This window comes from Antedon mediterranea, chromosome 5 (genome assembly GCF_964355755.1).
Source record: "Antedon mediterranea chromosome 5, ecAntMedi1.1, whole genome shotgun sequence".
In the NCBI taxonomy this organism is placed as follows: Eukaryota; Metazoa; Echinodermata; class Crinoidea; order Comatulida; family Antedonidae; genus Antedon; species Antedon mediterranea.
The window spans coordinates 1770103-1790626 of record NC_092674.1 but is presented as its reverse complement, the minus strand read 5'-3'; the positions used below and the strand labels follow the sequence as shown (position 1 = coordinate 1790626).

Sequence of the window (20524 nt, the reverse complement as noted above, 5' to 3'; positions counted from 1 at the left end):
TCCAATAAATAAGTAAATTTAAATTTACGAATAAAAAGAAATTCAGTTATTAGGCTCTAGGAATAGTGATAAATATCTATATGTAGCGATATTTCAGACAGTCATAATTACAATACTAGGGGATGCAATTTTAATTTTAGAATCCCAACTATCAAGCCAATGGCACATGTGACCTTTTTTTACAATGCTATTAAAGAATGGAATAATTTACCAATTAACATTAAGGAATCACAAACTGTTTGTTGTTTTAAAAGTAAAGTTAAAAAGTATCTACAGAAACGTTCACTAGCTCTAGAAACTATTTAATTAGCGCTTCTTCTTTTTTCGATTGTCCTTTTTGCTGTTTTTTTGTAATTTTTATATGTTGCTTTGTTTGTCTTTTTTGCTGTTCTTTCAAAGGACCTCATTGGAAACAAGTCCGTAGAGGACTTTTATGAGTTATCCTTGGCATCCTTGTTTTATTTTGGTATTTTTATATTTGCCAATTTTAATTGTATGTCTGTGATATTTTATGTACTGATGCCGAAATAAATCAAATCAAATCAAATCATATTCTAAAATCAGTATTGTTATCTTATTGTATTTAAGTTCATATTTACTTAGTAGCTTGTATATCCTCAATGATAGTTTGATTTTACACATTCCACACTCTGAATTAATTAAGATTGTACCTCCTTTATCTAGGTTTCCATAACAACTGGCTCAATTTTGTGGGTTTTGTCGTGGGGAATAAGAAAGTTTTATAGCCTGTACTGTACGTGTTATCATGGAATACTGTGAAATTGGATATATGAGTCAGATCTGTGTAGTTAGTATTGAGTTTTAAAAGTAAGCAGTTGTGTTATAATTAAAAAAAGCATTTTCTATTGGAATTCTGTGTTTCATCGATTTTGTAGCTGAAATTGAGAACCTGGGTTTAAGTTATTATTGTTATTATTTTGTGAAGAGCTACATATAGAGTATAGACTAAAGTTTCACATAATATAAAATCTACTAATAAAGGGTTATGATAATCATAAATGAAGCGCAATAATGCTAAATAGGGAATGCTAAAATAGGGCTAAATAGTCTACAATAATACTGGGTTGATCAAACCATGGATCTATAAAGTATAGGTTCAAACTATAGAAGTCTAGTCAATTTGTTTTAGAGCTACAAACATTATTTGTTCAAAATAAATAATTGTATTCGTGGAGGTGAAACGTCGCCATTTAAAAAGCTTGCTTGAGTCATCGGCACTGCGCCTTCTTTACATATCAGGGGGTATCAACCAATCACAGACGGAGCTCAGAATAATAAATTCGACACGGCGCGGGATTGAAATTCTAAATACATACGTGTCACTTGCATTCTGCTGCGGAAAAAGAGAAGCTCGTTCAAAAAATCAAGTAAACTATCCTAATTATTATCAACAACAACTTCTATCAAGCCAATATATTTGCGGTGAGTTATTGTTTCATTAATCGTTATATATTGAGGCTTTTTAATTTTTGGTTAATCGACGATGCTTTGTATCTTTTCCTACAGAAAACAATGCAATGTAGGTTGCTTATGTAATTACTAGCATAGAGATATTATAGTGTATAATAGATAATAGATATTATAATATCTCTATGTTACTAGATATTAAAAAATCCGTGAATATTTATTTAACATAAACATGGTTTATTTATTTATTGTTTGGAATACATTATCAATAAATAATACAATTTTGCGATGTTAATTTATACTACCTTTTTAGAAAACCAAATCTAATTAGGCTTACTACTAGGCCTAGCCTAGACCTGGTTATAAACTGTTACAGTTTTACAGTGATCACATTTGACGTTTAATTACCGTACTTATTAAACTATTTAGTATTTACAAAGGATGGGCCTATAGACTATAGGTTTCGTTTATATTATCATTACTTACTAATGTTATAAAGTTGTAAATTAACTTAATAGTTAGAAATGGTCATGATGATGGAGTGAGATCCATTAAATATAACATGCATATGTTTTTTTGCTAAATGAATAGTACAGTAGTTTCTAAACCATGTAAATTGTTCACTGTTAGCACGACCTTAATGACTAGCTTTGACCAGAGCCATATATATAAAGAGTTACGACATTGAAAATTAGAAGCCATTTTTGTGTCAAAGAATTCGCACGCTGAGGGCGCGCCCGTCTATTTTGTATCAGAGCCATATATATAAAGAGTTACGACATTGGATTTAAGTCACGTGATATGCAGATCAATTTGTGTCAAACTTGTCTCCGTTAATGCATGTAAAGTATAGGAGCAAGAAATTACTTTAAACTTTTTCTTATATTAAAAAAAATGTAATTGCACATTTTACGGTGGAATATCGACGTGCACAGCGTACAGAACCACTTGCGCCAAAGAATATTGCGCGCGCGTAAGCTAGTACATTATAACGTTCGATTGATTGATTTTGGAACAAAACATCCCATAACTACGTCCCATTAATAACAATTATGTAATATTTTCAATTCATAATGCATGCTTTGATGACTAAATAAAATAATAAAGTGTCGTGGATATATTTGTTAATATATTGAATAGGTATGAACAACATTAAAATAATAAAGGCAAGTTATTACAAATGAAATGATGAACGAGTCTCTGAAATTTTGTGTCAAAAACACACAGAGAGCCATATACTGTATAAAAAGAGGGGTGAATTTGTGTGTTTTTTGTATTGGTTCATGCTTTGATGTATCCTGACTTGCATGTAGGCCCTAGCATTTATTCTTTTGTTATTATAGACACAATATATATATGTTACCAAATTAATACCATTAATAACTTTATTTACTAAAATAAAAACGGAATCTAAGCGTTATTTCATTGACAACAAAATCTAAAAATAATGCATGGAACTACAGGAAAACGCTATACAAAAGAGACGCGCGCGCCTTCAGCGTGCGAATTCTTTGACACAAAAATGGCGTAACTCTTTATATATATGGCTCTGTTTTGTATCAGAGCCGAGCATTTTCCTGTAGTTCATGCATTATTTTTAGATTTTTTGTCTATGAAATAACGCTTATATTCCGTTTTTATTTTAGTAATTAATTTTATTAATGGTATTAATTTGGTAACATATATATATATATTCATATTCATATTCATTTATTATCCAGAAAAAATAATACAAAAACAATACAAAAAGTATATAACATAGAACAACAACAAGCAGAGAAAAAGCGCAGAACACTATCCTGGCGGATTGTCAAAAAGCAAAAAATATCGCTATAAAAGACTCTCCTGATAGTGCTGGTGGCAAAATAACATTAACAAGGATAAACATTTAACAACCCGGTAACATAGAATTTATATAAAACAGAATAAAAATTGCAATCATTATAAATATATTGGGTCTATAATAACAATAATTATATTTGTAATAATTTGCCTTCATTTTAATATTGTTCATACCCTATTCAATATATTAACAAATATATCCATGACACTTTATTATTTTTTTAAGTCATCAAAGCATGAATTATGAATTGAAAATATTACATAATTGTTATTAATAGGACGTAGTTACGGGATGTTTCGTTCCAAAATCAATCAATCGAACTTTATAATGTACTAGCGCACGCGCGCGCAATATTCTTTGCCGCAAGTACTTCTGTACGCTGTGCACATCGATATTTCAACGTAAAATGTGCAATTACATTTTTTAAATAATTATAAGAAAAAGTTTAAAGTATTTTCTTGCTCCTATACTTTACATGCATTAACGGAGACAAGTTTGACATAAAATTGATCTACATATCACGTGACTACAGTATAATCCAATGTCGTAACTCTATATTTAACTTTATATATCTGGCTTTGGCTAGATTAATTCGGCACCCGATAAATTCATCATTAAAAACATTCTTGAAATATGAAATAACTCAAGACCTTTACTAATTTGAAAAGGTAACTATGACTATCAACATTTTTTATACAGATTTTAGAAGACTGCATAGCCTAAAATAACTCAAAACCAAATCATCATCAACTTCTATTTTATAGACACATTTTCGGTGAGTTATTTTTATTTATCATTCACAAAATTGCACTTGTTTGTTGTTTTAAATATGCTACAGTACTAAGTTAACATGCTGACAATTTACTGTTTTTTTGTGCTAAAACATTATGTCATTTTTATGTTATATGATTTATTCAGTTTAAAATGAGTCCGGACTCCCTTTTGTAGATGAATATTTAAAAATAAAAAAGTCGCTTACTTGCCAACTCTTCCATGCATTTCCTTAATTAAACAATCAAATGTATTTCTACATTTAAATAAGATTTCAATTTGTTTAATTTAAATATTAATTTAAACATTTCAGTTAAAAGTATTTTTACAACAATTTAATATTTTGTTTTGTCTTTTTACCCCCAAAATAAGTAGTTAACAGTAGAAATTTAATTTTTTTTTACATGGATATACCCAGTGGGTCGTACAGTACATGATTCAATCACTTTTATATTAGTTCGGTGGGGTTTGCTATGTTTTTTGGGAGGTTTGCTGGGTTTAGCAAAACCCATACTGTCAATGTTTTCTCTTTCTCATCTTGGGAATACTTTTGGAAAAAATGGAACCAAAAAGTAATTAAGTTAAGCGTTTAAAAGAAAATCAATTTAAACAAAGACTTATGTTAAATTAATAATGTGTTATTTTTAATTTAATTATAGATGATAGTGAAAGTGATGACAGCATGGCTCAAGAGTCGGTAACAATACATAGTAAGTCATAGTTGCTCTAATTTAAACATTGAGTTACCTTCATTATTACAGTACTTGCGAAATAATGTTGTCAAGTATACAGTAGTAGTTGCTAATATTTATACTTTGTTTTTTGGCAAGTTATAGACCAGGGGGCTAACAGGTATATTCTCACAGACTATGCCTATTGAAATATTTTTTTTTATTATCGTAGCAAATGACAAGATAGAAGAAATAACGGAAACATCGGTCGCTTCTCTGTAAGGACTCTATGATTGGTAATATACCCCTTTTTTAAGTAGCCGTTAAAAATTTGTATTTGAAGTTCAATTTTTCTTTCTTTTCTTTTCTTTTATTCAATTTTTTTCACACACAAGTTATGTGAAACAATGATAACAGGTATCATAGTAATAAACAATAAGGTAATCAAACTAATTTGAAAAAAATATATAGGGATACTTGTACTTTAAAAAAAAACCAAAGAAGTGTGAAAGGAGGTCAAATAAGACAAATAATACTAGACGCTTAAAACCAAATGTGCTCATGCACATTAGTACTTATGTGTTCGGCGCGCGCATAATGTAAAAGTACTGAACTTTCTAAATTATAAGTCGTTTATTTACTAACAACAATTTATGTCATAATGGCATTAATGTTTACTGCTAATACAGAATTTTAAAGTTTTAAATGTGTACATTGTGACTAATAACTCTCATTCAAATTGTTCATCTTTAGAATCGTGTATGCGAGCTCACCCACAAACGATTGAAGCAATGTGAGATAGAGATTGCTGAAACACTGAAGCACGCTCCCAACAGACCAGGTGGCTCAAGATACAAGGTAAGAATAAATTTAATTTGATTTATCATTTTATTTTTTAACATGGCGAAATAACTTATTCCTCCATGCTTTTACGTATCACTCATATTGTAATGATGAAGTTTACTATAGTCCGCATCAGTTTAAAGACTAAATAGTTTACAAACTGAAAGATACTAGTCATTATTGTTCAGTTTCACCAAGTGGTATATAAAGCAATAAAACCCATTCGTACAATCGCACTCAAACGAATAATTAATGTAAAGTTACGGGATACAAATGTTGGAATAAAGTAAATTACAACTAACGTCTGGTACTATACTGATAGGACTTGGTATTTAGACCCAACAACACTATCCAATTACAACTAACGTCTGGTACTATACTGATAGGGCTTGGTATTTAGACCCAACAACACTATCCAATTACAACTAACGTCTGGTACTATACTGATAGGACTTGGTATTTAGACCCAACAACACTATCCAATTACAACTAACGTCTGGTACTATACTGATAGGGCTTGGTATTTAGACCCAACAACACTATCCAATTACAACTAACGTCTGGTACTATACTGATAGGGCTTGGTATTTAGACCCAACAACACTATCCAATACGAAATAAACATAACAACTACATACTGTAATGTAAATTTTATAGGGAATGTGCAACCACATAAAAAACACCAAATAGTCAATAGCCAAAATCATTTATAATTTAAACGTGGGGAAAATTCGATTAGAATGACAATAATTAAATTTTGTAAACTAGTAACATTTAAAATTTTTTTTTAAAGACTTGCTGCTAAGAGATAATTTTATTTACCTAGTTTTACAATTTGTTATCTTTTCAGGAACGGAATGTGCCAGACAGCAGAGAGGAGGACGACTTATAGGCAAATTTGCTCATTCTCGTTTAAGAACAATGTTTCTCATTATCGATCTCCGTATCATCGAGAACGGGTAATTACTGCTGGTTCTCGTTCCAGATCAAAAATAGCGAAAGCTCTCTAATAATAATCAAGTTCCTACCTCTTAAGCTATTTGCAATACATTATGTCTTTTTTTAATCAGATAATAGAATAAATCAAAAACAATATTTCATTTTAAATTGCTTGTTTTTATATGTCTTATACAGTACTAACTACATGTTTTAACAAATAACGAGCTATGTAACGCGTATATCTGCAGAACACTATATATAATAATATGTGGTAACGTTAGCCAAATCGTTGTATATAACTAAGTACAGTATTACATTTTCAGGACGTCAAATATGGACGTTATAAATACGTCGTCAGTGGTAAAAAGTTTATGATGTAACATTATCAAACTACGATTTGAAAATGTATCTGGTACGTTATAATGAACGTTACTAGTTCGTATGTGCGAAAGTCATAATTAATTCAATTCAATTCACATTTATTTACTCATCGTTTATAAATACAGTTTCATAGCATAAACGATGGCAAGGATCCTGCATAGAGAAGTTTACACTTCTGTTTTCGCATACGTTATTTAAAAACATTGAGAACGTTAAAAACACGTAGCAAATACGTCATTTACAAACGTAGAAGGCACGTTCCTAACACTTTAATTGTGAACATTTTTAGGACGTTATAAAAACGCGTTGCATACGTTATGTATGAATGTTATTTTGGACGTTAAAAACATGTTGCAAACACGTCATTTACAAACATTACATAAAACGTTAAAAAAACGTTTAGGACACGTTTTTTATCAACGTTATTGCAGAAGTTGTATATACGTTTTGAATACGTTATTTATGAACATTATTGATGACGTTCAAAAGACGTTATAAACACGTTATTTTGAACGTTATTTTGGACGTTATAAAGTCGTATAAAAAGGTCGACATTTTCTCGTTCGTGCAACGTTATTGTAGAAGTTATAAATACGTATTTAACACGTTATTTATGAACATTATTGAGGACGTTCAAAAAACGTTATAAACACGTTATTTTGGACGTTATAAAGTCTAAGAGGGTGTTTTGAATGCACTGATTGGCAAGTATTTTATGAGTCGTCACCAAATCTAAACGAAATGGCGGATGTTATAACATCATATGTAAATTATTGTGTTGATTCAGTATTACCGAAAAAAGAGGTTGTCGTTTTTGCAAATAATAAGCCGTGGGTTACGAAAGAGTTGAAAGACATATTAAATAAGAAGAAACGGATTTTTTACCAAGGCACCACTCACGATAATAAGCAAATAAATAAAGAAGTTAAAGTAGCTGTCCGTAAGGCTAAAGACATGTATAAGAGAAAAATTGAAAATAAGTTTAGTAGTGGATGTATTCGTAGTGCTTGGCAAGGAATTAAACATATGGCGTCTATAAACACAGCTGATAAAACACAAAGAAATAAAATAAATGTAGAGGGTATTGATGACCAGGCATTGCCAGATAGATTAAACGACTTCTTTGCTAGGTTTGAAAAACACGATTTAAAAGACGACACTGTTGGCAATAATGATCCGCATGTAGATGAAATTATTATTTCTGAGGATCATGTTAGAACATTACTCAGGAATATAAATGTAAATAAGAGTTCTGGTCCCGATGGTATTGAGGGCAGAACATTGAAGTCGTGTGCGGATCAGCTCAGTGGTGTCCTTCGGTACCTCTTCCAGACCTCTATAAACCAGTATGTAGTTCCTAATCTTTGGAAAGAATCGATTATAAAACCTATTCCTAAACAGACTGTCATAAAACAACTGAATGATCTGCGCCCTATTGCGCTGACATCTCTTGTTATGAAAATCTTTGAAAAGATAGTTAAAACCTACATCACGTCTGTTGTAGAGTCTAAACTCGATCCACTGCAGTTTGCATACAGGTCTGGAAGAGGTGTTGAGGATGCCAAGCTTTTTTTATTAAACACATTGTACAAGCACCTTGAACTGCCTCGATCTCACGCCAGAATGTTATTCGCCGACTTCTCTTCTGCCTTCAATACCATGCACCCTTATATTTTAGCAAACAAATTAATTTCGAATTTTGGTTTTCAACGTGATTTTGTATTATGGATTATAAGTTTTCTTACGAACAGATGTCAGAGGGTCTTAGTTAACCAAAGACACTCGAATGTACGTATGACAAGTATTGGATCCCCCCAGGGTTGCGTCCTCTCTCCTCTCCTGTATATTATATACACGGATGACTGTCGCAGCAAACAGGACAATAGTCATCTTGTTAAATTTGCTGACGACACTGTCTTGCTGTCTCTCCTTCAAAATTCACAGGACGGCCATGGTTCCGCTTTAGATGATTTTATCCAATTTTGTGGAAACTCCTACTTGGAACTCAATGTGACCAAAACCAAGGAGATGATTGTAGATTTTAGGAAGGAGAAAGGACGCAACCCTTGGGTATCCATTATAAATGACGAACCAGTCGATATTGTCCATTCCTTTAAATACCTAGGTACTATATTTGAGGACAATCTCGGCTGGGAATTAAACACAGAGGCAATAGTAAAGAAAGGACACCAGAGACTTTATCTGTTAAGGAAGCTGAACCATTTTAATGTCGATAAAGTAATTCTTAGGGTTTTTTATAATTCCTTTATTGAGAACGTTTTAACTTTTTCCTTTATATGCTGGTTTTTTAGTCTTAGGGTCAAAGAGAAAAACTCACTACAAAGAATTGTTAACTTAAGTTCTAAATTAATAGGTTGTCAACTTCGTAGCTTATCTTCTTTCTGTGACATGCAAACTCTAGAAAAAAGTAGAGCTATTCTAAAAAATATTAACCATGCCTTGTTCAGTGATTTCGAGCTCATGCCTCATGGGCGTCGCTTTCGATGCCCGGCATGTAGAACAAACCGGAAAAGGAATTCGTTTTTGCCAGTGGCTATTCGACTCTTAAATTCTTGAACCTTGACTTGACTTTTTTTCTATTTTGTTCTGTGTATTGTGATATTTTGTATATTTTGTAAGATCATTTTAATCCAGACCTTTTTATTTGAATTGCCCCGTGTGGGATGATTAAAGAATTTTGAATTGAATTGAATTGAATTGAATTGAAGTCGTATAAAAAGGTCGACATTTTTGCGTTCGTACAACGTTATTAGAAAACGTTTTTATAACAAAAAAATAACGTAATTATAACGTTACCAAAACGTAAAATTGTTTGCTGGGTAAACACTTTCAAAAGCATATCCCTAAAATGTATCCATGATGTATTAACATCATTTACAACTAGGCACGAATTCCAATCTGCAGATTCTAATTCTTCGTGTAATAGGTTAAGTTTTGAGTACAGAAATTTTGATCGATTTTGTAGTTTTCGAAAACCAGTTAACTTTACATTCATATTAAATTTCACACCCACATGATCACTTTTACCCAGACCTTCAATTTGTTCAATATTGAACAACTCAGGCCTATTGCTAAAAATTAATTCCAAGGTGTTGCCTTCAACAGTATTGTTAGCTATTCTTGTATGAAAATTAACCATTTGTACAAAATCAAGCGACTCCATGGAGTCAAAAATAAGATGTTCAAACTTATTTACAAGATATTGTCTTTGGTGACGAATATTAAAATCCCCTAAAAGAATGATGGCTTTGTAGTGATGATCTAGTACTTCTTCCATGGAAATAAATAATTTTTTAAAGTTTGAATAGATGTACTTCTAAAGGATGCTAGTCAAGTCGCCCCATCGCAAAGTCGCCCCATACAAAGTCGCCCCATCCCAAAGTCGCCCCAAAACAAAGTCGCCCCGGCACAGTCGCCCCATCGCAAAGTCGCCCCATTACAAAGTCGCCCATGGTTTTATTTCGGTATGACTATACTATGAAGCGCCGCACAGTGGGCCAGAATTGGTTCAAAGTGTGTCAAAAGTCTATACGCATAAATAAATACTGATTACCTTAATTTTTAAAGGATCTAAGGGGTTTTCAGACCCGTAGAATTTAATGGAAGTATTTTTAAATAGGTATGACGTAATAAAAATGGTGTTTTCTGATTGGTTGAGGCGAATGTGCTTGTAATTCTTATGTCGATTGATATTACATTCATTATTGAAAGTGTAAGGGTTTCTATTACACCCAATAAAAATCCAACTGGAACATTTTCTTAATATATTAGACGTCATAACATAATAATTTTTGATAGATGACTTTAATTCTCATTGCAATATCGTGTGTGATTAAATTGCATCCATGATTAAAACGTACTTAAATTATTTAAAGATCCACAGAGTTCAATGAAACCATCTTTTTAATGTACAGTATTATGTCATTACAAATACTGTTTTCTGATTGTGTGAATAATATTGATATTGAAAATAGGTTTTTATTGCATGTTACAAATAAGGGTTTAAATGACTGAAATACATCACTTATGTTGTCGTTTGTTTTCATTGTATGTTTTCGTCGATAGACTCTTCGCTCATCATACCTATCAGTAATACAGAACTCGAAATAATTGATGAACCATGAACTAGGAGAACATGTACACTCACTGGCATTTTATACCATGGATAGAGTTGTATATATAACTCTGCTGTTTTTCGGCAGTAGTCCCTAAAAAGGGTCTAAACACGTACTAGATTTACATCCAACCCGCAAATTTCAGCGAAAGTCTCCTTTTCCTGAAGAGCTAGCTCTGCAAGCTATGTTGCCATTGTTTTCCTGAACCTTGTTTTAAGTTCATCTACTTTCATTCCTATATCTTCTTTAAACCGATTGTGTATTTTTTTTCTTCATATCGGCAACGATGGCTTTTTCACTATCAGGCAGACGAAATACGCCACTTTTTTTACTGGCATTCTGTACCAATATGAATTAGCATTTTGAAGCACCTCCTCCATTTGTGTAGTGGCGAGAGCCATAGCTGTAGGCTTCTTTACTTAACGATGGAAGTTTATCCAAATCATTAAACTGTTTTGGAGTAGCTTCACATATATAACATCGCATTGAATACTTGGTTTCAGTCAAAGCATTCACGACCTTTTGGTCAACTATGGTGAATTGTAAATTGTAGTGTATTTAGATGTTGTCTTTTCTGTTTTCATCTGCAGCCAGTTCATAGTTAATTAATATCAAATAATATATTGAATTGCAGGTGTAAAGGTCGGCAAAATCACGAGGAAGTATCTTTATGTTCAACTACTTCTTTAATTTCTTTTTTTTTTTTACTGAACAATTCGAAGTGCAGTTTGGTCCAGCAAGCTTTGAAGGGGTACTCTTGCCGAATCTTCTTTAACCGTTATATTATTTACGTAGCATCTTTGCTTAGCTTCCCTCACGTTCCACACACCTGTTTGGTATGACTGTTTTATCATATCAGTTTCAACTTAGAGCTAAAAGTGACAAAGCTTTTTCACTAGTAAACTTGATCGGTTCTGGTTTTTTTTCGGATATTAAATTTCTTATTTTATCTGGTCTTAATGGTGTAACTAGCATTGCAAACTTTAGCACATATTTTAAATGTGAATTTTGCTTATAGACGCCTTGTGTAGCAACATAGAGAAGTTCTTCTGGTTCTCTGACTAATAATAGTTGATGAAATGAACCTTGTGTGACGGCCATACTTGTACCATCTTCTTCGTAAATAATAAAGAAAATGGTTTGATAGTTTTAGTAGTATACTCTAAAAGTTCTTTTGGTATGTTCTCGTCATTCCTTACATTGTAATGTAAACGCAATTCACGTAAACATACATTGCAGGCTAGTTCAATGTTGGTAATTAAACCAGCCGAATGGACAGCTTTAAAGGTTGTATTTTGATATGGAGGCCATGTTTCCTGTACCTACATTTATGAATGCTTATTCTCACACTGGTAGCATTCTCTTTTCCAATACAGACGCGTCGTGGAAAGGTTTTCTCTTCGTCAAGTTCGTGCGATTGCGGTACATCAATGTGTCAATGGAAATGCATTATACATTTATTTTAAAACGGGACATTTAAATAGCTTCCTATATGCAATGTCGCGAATTTTCGCAGCCAAATATGGTATTAACGTAAAGCTCAAGTTTTGCTCGAAATATTAATGTCAAAATTAGCGCGCGAATCGACGCGAATCCAAACTATTTTAGTGGTTTTACTTTAAAAATATGATTTTTTTGTGGCATTTTTGGGATATATTTTGTGACTTTTAACCCTAAAATAAAGCAATAATCGAAAATGTTATTTTACTGCCTAATAGTATTAATAACAGACAACAATTTCATGCAGTATCAAATCCATTGCTTTTTTCTAGAAAAAATAACAGCGAATTTATCAAAACTGTTGTTTTTGCTCATTTTAAGTGAAATGTCATGGTTTCTTCAAGTTTCCATGGTTACAAGACACTATTAAAATTTACAAAAAATAAAATTATTAGTGGATTTATATAATTTAAGATGTCTTCTTCCTAATCCAATATTAAAAAGTTCGGAATGCCACATTTACCATTTTGGACTTTTGGCACACTTTGAATTGATTCTGGCCCACTGTGCGCCGCCGCTAGTAGTTAGTACGCTGCTTTAATCATATCGGTTGCGTTTGATATCGATCGCGTTGTTACTTTGGTCGCGCTAAATGTCGTATAGGCCTACATTTAATGTTTATCCTATTATATACATAATTTGTGTTTTAATTTTTATTTTACAGGTTTTAAAGGAGTGATGTGCTTTTTAAAAATCATTAATAAAATAGTTCCTTGTTTGAAAGTTCTAAAAAGATTTTCCCTGATTTACAGTTTCGAAAATGTTAATTTAATATGATTTTAAAATCAGTTACCAGAGCCACAATTACGAATCTTTCTTCAACCTACGCGTGGATACCAGCTTATTTTTTAGGATAATATAATAATGTATAAATGTGTAGTAGGCCTTCGTATACTATTAGTTAAAACAATAACAGCATTGTGTAAGGCAATGAGTGTTATAGGCTACTTTGATAATTTTGCATTTATTGACAAGTTATGTGTGTGTTATTTAATTTTATTATGACTTTTCAAAATGAAGAAATAAAAAATATCGCCGATATGATCGTTTTATACATGCAGGTATTTTAGCAAAATTAAAACGCTACATTTTGACCATGGAAAAACCATCGTACAGTATCGTGTGCGTGTTTTTTAAAAAGGGGAATCCCCCGACGGTCAGCAGAAAGACGTAGCAGCTGTGAGGAAACAGATATCAGAAGGCGCAGCTCCGATTGGTTTCAGATTGCGAGTCGCCTTTTATTCAACAGCACAATGATCATTTTACTGAAGAAATTCTTTTCAACCCTTTTGGTTATAGAACATTCTAATTATCATGCCTAATAAATATCCTCATATCGGGTGTTTATTTAATTTTAAATTAAACAAGACAGTGAAGAGGCACGGAATAATACGTACACAATGTTAATTGTAATACTAATAGTAAACTGAATGTTTATAAATAAATTGTTTTACGTAATTTGTTGCATATAACATAAAAGACACAGTACAGCCTACGTTCCCTATAAAATATTTCACATTTAAATAATTGTAGGCCTACTGTTAAATGACATTATGCTGAATAATACTATAATCTTAAAATGTTTACAAATTGTCATTTTTTAAGGCACACATCTTTCTCATCATATTACCGTTCTTAAGCCAATCATATATATTTGGAAATTAGGCTATACCCAATACATTGGTGGCATAATTAATATTCTGTGTACAACTGTTACCATAGAGATATCTCTATGCAACAACATTACAATTAATAAAATTATGTGATGCCCTGGATGGATGGTTGTACAACCGTTACGCTTCAATGGTTCCACACAAAACAAATACTCTAGGCCAAGCTATCCGGGCCTAATAAAATGGCGTCGTCAAACGATCCAAGCTCAATTAGTCGTTTTCGATGGCTTATCGTTTGTTTTGCGAACGAAATTACTAGTAAAGAATTGAAGGCGGCAAAATCACTCGTCAGAGACAGACTTGGGGCTAGAAATTATGAGGATATTAAGGACACGTTCGACTTTTTCGATAAGCTACAAGAAGGAAATCATTTCCACGAAGGGGATACTCTCTTACTACGACACATCCTGTATGAGATTGGGCGGAATGATTTGATAGAAGAGCTTAATAAATACAACTCGGAATATGCCGTTATTGCTAGGCATTATCGGAAGCATCCTGCAGCTTCAGAGGGTCCATTTATTGGTAGGAAAGATCGTCTTGAGCAATTGTTTTATCTCCTTGGAGAAAAACATGACGACGATGGTGTGGCAACAATCTGCATCAGTGGCCTTCCTGGTATGGGTAAAACTAGGCTAGCAAAGGAGGCATGTTACCGGCAGATAGAGTACCATGAGTTGCTGTTTGTTGACCTCCGGGAGCTGTCATCGACTGAGAGCATCTTTAATGCAGTTTTGCATACCATGGGTGAAGTTCCTACTTTAATGGTGGATATTGATGTTCTGATTTTGAGGTTGAAACAATACAAACCAAAGAAAGCTGGTACGTACTTATGGCCCCGACTCTCCCCCTCACACATAACCATAATCTGTATTTCTGTCACGTTAGACTAGTTTGTCCGGAAGATTGCAATACCAAAGAGTATTTGTTTCTTAATGTACTTTAGTTGTAATTATGTTTTTTTTTCATGCTATAAATAGGTGGAGCTGTACTTTTGTTTGACAACGCCGATCGCCCTCTAAGAACACCAAAAGAAGGAGTAAAGGATGACGTGTACAACAACTTTGTTGAACTTATAGAAAGAATTATTGAATGTGGGAACACCTGTCTAAAGGTTTTGATCACAACCAGAATGGGGCTTCCTCGAAAACTTTGTGCACGTTATGAGAAATGTGTGGAGTCTATTTCTATAAAAGCAGATGAACTGGAGTACGATGATGCAAGAGACATCCTGCAGTATTACGCTGGTAGGACCGATATATCTGATGAAGAAGCACAAAAGCTTGTACACATTTGTGGCAAGTGTCCATTGGCGTTGAAAGTAACAGGTAGTCGTCTGCAAGACCACACTATTCCACCTAAAAAACTAATTGAGTATTTGGAGAGTCGCTCAGATGAGGTCACCCAGCTGGGATTTTATGGAGATGTCAATTTAGAAGCTTGCTTGAAGAACACAATTGACAGCTTACCAGACAACCAAAAGTTCCGCATGATTCGACTCGCTACTGTTCCTGGTACTTTTACAAGTCGAGCAGCTATGGCAATTCTTGGAATGAAGCGATCACAGCGAGTTGAAGTGAACCTCCAACTTCAGGATCTCAAATATAGAAACCTGATTGAAACATCGATAGATGACAATGAAGATTTTAACAAGTCTGATGTGCGTTATGGGATGCATCTTCTAATGCGACAATTCCTTCAGAAGATTGCCCAAATAGACAAATCTGTCACGAGTGAATACGAAATTGGAGAGCAAGAGTTTATTGGTTACTTTCTCCGGAAGCTTAAGAAAATTGGACAACTGAGTGAGAAACGATACAAGAAAGCAATGAAACGAAAGAACGAAGATGCAGCTAATTTTCAAGAGCTTCTTAAACTTCTGCCAAAACAAAAAAGAAGTGTTGATACTGAGGAATGGCGAGTAATATCGTCTACTGTGGAGTTATTTTATTCAACCAAAGAAAGATTGAAGTTTTTCAAAGCTCAACGTGAACTTGAGTACGAAAGTCATAATCTTCTACAGTTTGTTGAAATGTCAGCTTATGAAGGATTGCAGATGTCAAGAATTAACTATCGATATGAAGAAATTCTACCATTGCTAGAAGCAGCTGAACAGGAACTTCTGAGAACCAAGAAGCCAGAAGAAACCTCTGATCAAATGTCACTTACAACAAAGCTTTTCAGAAAGAAATCTGAAAAATATTTTGCAGCAAAGCATGTCAATTCTCTTACTGATGCTGAAAAAGAAAAATTAAATTTGCTTTACCAACTCTGGGGCAATGTTTGTACCACATGTTTGAAAGATTTTGACAAAGCTGTTGAGAGAATCAGGATTGCATATGATCTCTTGAAAGAACTGAAGCTGAAGAATACCAATACAGCTCGTTTCTACAGCACTATGGCAGATCTAATATTGAACAAATCTCGGCTTCAGCAAGGCAATGCTTTGTGTGAAAAGAGCAAAATAAAAGAAGCGCTAGAATTTTACCGCAAGGCATACGAATTAAGAATGGAACTCACCCAATCAGAACATCATCCTGATATTCCAGTTTACCTTGCAAATATTGGTTCATGTTATTATCAGCTGGAAGAAGGAGAAAACGCTATTGAATATTACAGAAGGTCTTTGCGTGTGGAGGATGAAATGGTTATTGATAATGAAGAAGGTTATCTGAAGACTTTGCGAAATCTAGCACTCGCATTGAGAGATGAGGACAAGTAACTTTGCAATTTTTCTTTGATTGAATTAAATACTTAATTAAGGGAACATCTTTGGGACCCAACAAAGTGTCACCTTTCAGTGGTGTCCCATGTAAGCATTGACAAACATACTGTCATTTGATTTACAGGAAAATGTCCCCAGAATATACTTTAATTCTTTATTAATTACATCAATACAAATTTGATAAAATTAACATCAAGAAAGTAAGCAACAAAGAAACAAAGAAACAACATTGGAACTTTCAAAAACAATTAATTATGTCTCCTAAAAAAGGTGGAGTTAACATAATTGATAATAAATAAAATAATATTAAAGTTTCATTTATCCCAAAAGAGTGCATAAAACCATATCATATTTGTATTCTTTTTCTTCACAGATATGAAGATGCTATTGACTTTGGAGAAAGGTGTGCGAGTAGGCGTATGGAGTTGCTAGGCATTCATACAGACACAGCACGTACATACTACCTACTAGGTCTGTTCTACTATGAACGCAACCACAGAGGTGATATGCGGAGTGCAGAAGAGAATTTCAATGAGGCACTAAAGATTGAAGAGCAGCTGTGGAAACAAGGCAAGCCTCATTCAGTGGATTGGGAAAATTTAAAGAGAAGAATACAAATGGTTCTTGCAAGAACTGAACAAAAGATGAAGTATCCAGCATATAAACGACGTTTTGATGTATGTAAAGTTTTTGTCTTCTTAAATAATAAAATTATTATTTTTATTAGCACAATGAGATTGGTCTATTCAATTTGAAATCAAGTATAATAACAATTTATTTTAATTAACTATTTTTGTTACTTTTGTGATATGCTTTTATATTTTAGAATGCAGAGCGAAAATCAACACAAGAACCAAAAGAAACAGTTATTCTGTCAGATGATGACCCTGAAGTAGACTCTTCAGGTGAGTCTATCATTAGTAAATGAGCCATTTTTATAAAATTGTGATTTTGTCAAAAGGGGTTTCACTAGCTGTTACAATCTATCTTTCCTTATATTAATAAATACAGTACTGTATATCTCATCTTTTTGTATTTTGAGTATAGTATTGTTTAGAGGCTGTGTACAAATGATTCTACTACAGTATACTGCAGTACTGTAATATTTTACTTCAGTGCTATACCATGTTATTTTTGTTTCAACGTAAAAGTGTATAAGGCAATCAATATAGTGTGTATAATTTAATTTAAAAAAACCTTGATAAATAATTGCAGAGTAAAGATTAAACAAAATGTCGTTAACTGAAGTAAAATAATTTTTACATGGTCTCGTTGGATAGTTTAAACTTTGGGTTAAGAGTTTCTTTGCCTTTGACATACTTCATGAACTTTTGTATTTGTCAGATGATTCTGTAGATGAAGTAAAAGTGGAACAAATGGAAGAATCGGACCTAAAGAGCAAACGTCACGACAGTAATTCATCAGATTCCGATGAGGGCGACACAAGGTCTGTTGTATCCAAGGACAGCGGTATTTCAAGCTTGGCTTCGTTTAAAGGACAAGGTATGTTTTCTTGTGTTAAATTTAATAATTTAAACAAATTTGTAACAAAATTCCCAAACACAGGAAATAGTGGTAACATAATTATTTGTTTGTAATTTTAAAAACCTAATTAAATATCTCTTTCCGTTTTTTTTTTTGCACAGGAGACAAATTCAATAAACCCAAAACAGCTTGGAAAGAAAATCTACAGTCATAAACTGGTTTAACTAAAGGCAGTTTCCTTGTGTAAATCAACCATGAGGTGATTGTCTTAGTCATGATTTGAACCCAGGATCACAGACAGACAGGTTAACCAGTATGATGCAGCATTATTAGATAAATGACTCAATATCAGCATTATCATTTAAGGCCTAAACAAATTGTAATGTTGCCCACCCAATTGAAAAACAGGGTCGATCAAATTTAAAAAAAAAATCTAATTTTGTGTTAAAGATGTACTGTCCCCCAAAAACATGAAAAATGAAGACTTTAAAATAATAGGTTATTTTGTAATTTTAATAAAGTTAATCACTTCCGTAGAAAAAACAGGTTTTCCCCAATAAAATGACAAAATAAATGGTTAAATTCAACCAAAAATCCATTTGCTGGCAGCCAATTTACTATTTTTTGCTTTAGATTACAGTTTTTTCAGGTACATAATTTTTTTTAATTAAATTTTTGGTCAAAGTGGATAATTATTATGTGACATTAAAATGGCATATTTAAGAACAAAAATTAAATAATTATTTTTTCTGGGGTACAATACATCTTTAATGATACAAATAATTAAAAACTGATATTGGTGGCCAAATCTTGAAAAAAAAATTGAGGCCGATATAGATAATTTAAAAACATGTTTACGCTGAATTACCAGTCCTCATCAGATTTAATACATCTTGATTTATCTTTTACTCACATTTAAACGATCATTTAATCATCATCATTTAAATGATATAAGAGGTAACTATTTTACTATCATATTTAGATGTTTACATTCCATTTGGTAACATTTGCAATATCTCACATGAGTACCTTTGTGAAAGCTCACCGATATTAAGTAAATAATATTTTGTGGACAGCAGGAATTTGCATATTATTTTCATATTAATCCATATTGTAACACATTCCTGAGATCTGATTCATTGTAAAAATGTTTAATTCAAATTTGTTATAATGTTATTAGGATCAGTATTAATAATTGTCATTGTTATCATTAATATTTGTCACCATTTTCATATTTTTAAATTTTCATATTAATTCTTAGCTTTCAGTGTAGCACAAATTTAAAATTGTTTTTTATTATCGCCAAAGTAACATAATGTATCGTTGATATTTATACACAGTATGTATTAGACTTGCCCCAAGTCACTTTTTATGTATAAAGTACATTTTATGTACCAGTACCGTTTTGATTTCAGCTCAAGTATTATACGTATGAAACGCCATGTGTGCCAAAATCTTTTTACCAATATTATGGCCATATGCCATCTAGAACCTTGTAATTTAATGATGTTTTTCCATATTAATTGATATTGCTTTTTATTTTAATAATTGTATTGATTTACAAATAGGGGCTAGGTCATGTCAGGTCATGTCATGTAAGGTCATTGTGCGCATGCGAGATACAGTATTTTGGATGTGATTCCTCGCTTTATTCATTGGACAAAGTTAGTTGTCACAGGGAGCTCCCTATACGCTTTATATAGTGCTTTATATAGTGTTGACTGACATGTATTTTAATCTAGTAGAAAGATGGTAGTATCTTTTTTCATAAGTGAATCTATAACTTTTAAACATTCCTTTTTTTTATTGGTTGTGAATTTTTTCACAATGCAAAACAGTGATGCTATTTGTGCGAATGAATTATAGCTACTGGTATGTGTAATACCGGAAGCTAAATGCTGTAGAAAGTGCTGAAATGGGTTTGTGCGCTTATAGACATTAGTTTTGTGATGCCTTGACAAAAATGCAAATGAAATGAAATTGTATGTTATTTGAAATTTTGTTTTAATCATACCAGCAAAAAATAAATGGAAATAATAATCCACTAAAATTACTCTTCGGGTTTAATTAGCAAAATCCTGTGAAGGATAATTATAGATGCATTATGTGAAGAGAACCACGTCTCCCCC

General features: G+C 32.6%; 1 protein-coding gene and 1 long non-coding RNA gene across 2 annotated transcripts; both read left to right on the top strand.

Annotated features, from left to right (window-relative positions):
* The first annotated feature begins 947 nt into the window (after window positions 1-947).
* Window positions 948-5127, top strand: LOC140050049 (uncharacterized). Its single transcript, XR_011845355.1, has 4 exons — window positions 948-1443; window positions 3971-4046; window positions 4702-4752; window positions 4946-5127. It is a non-coding gene; the product is annotated as an uncharacterized lncRNA (long non-coding RNA).
* Window positions 5128-14344: 9217 nt separating this feature from the next.
* Window positions 14345-20524, top strand: LOC140049343 (uncharacterized). The gene is made up of 6 exons (XM_072094215.1): window positions 14345-15007; window positions 15166-16903; window positions 17284-17587; window positions 17737-17815; window positions 18255-18413; window positions 18557-20524. The coding sequence occupies exons 1-6, from the start codon at window positions 14368-14370 to the stop codon at window positions 18607-18609; spliced, it is 2973 nt and encodes a 990-aa protein (XP_071950316.1). The 5' UTR covers window positions 14345-14367; the 3' UTR covers window positions 18610-20524.

What these genes read in the sequence shown, in the direction of transcription:
- LOC140049343 (XM_072094215.1), top strand. Translation starts at nt 14,368, where the DNA reads ATGGCGTCGTCAAACGATCCAAGCTCAATTAGTCGTTTTCGATGGCTT. An exon ending in GCATTGAGAGATGAGGACAA is followed by an intron (nt 16,904 to 17,283) that starts GTAACTTTGCAA and finishes TTTTCTTCACAG; the next exon opens with ATATGAAGATGCTATTGACT. An exon ending in CATATAAACGACGTTTTGAT is followed by an intron (nt 17,588 to 17,736) that starts GTATGTAAAGTT and finishes TTTATATTTTAG; the next exon opens with AATGCAGAGCGAAAATCAAC.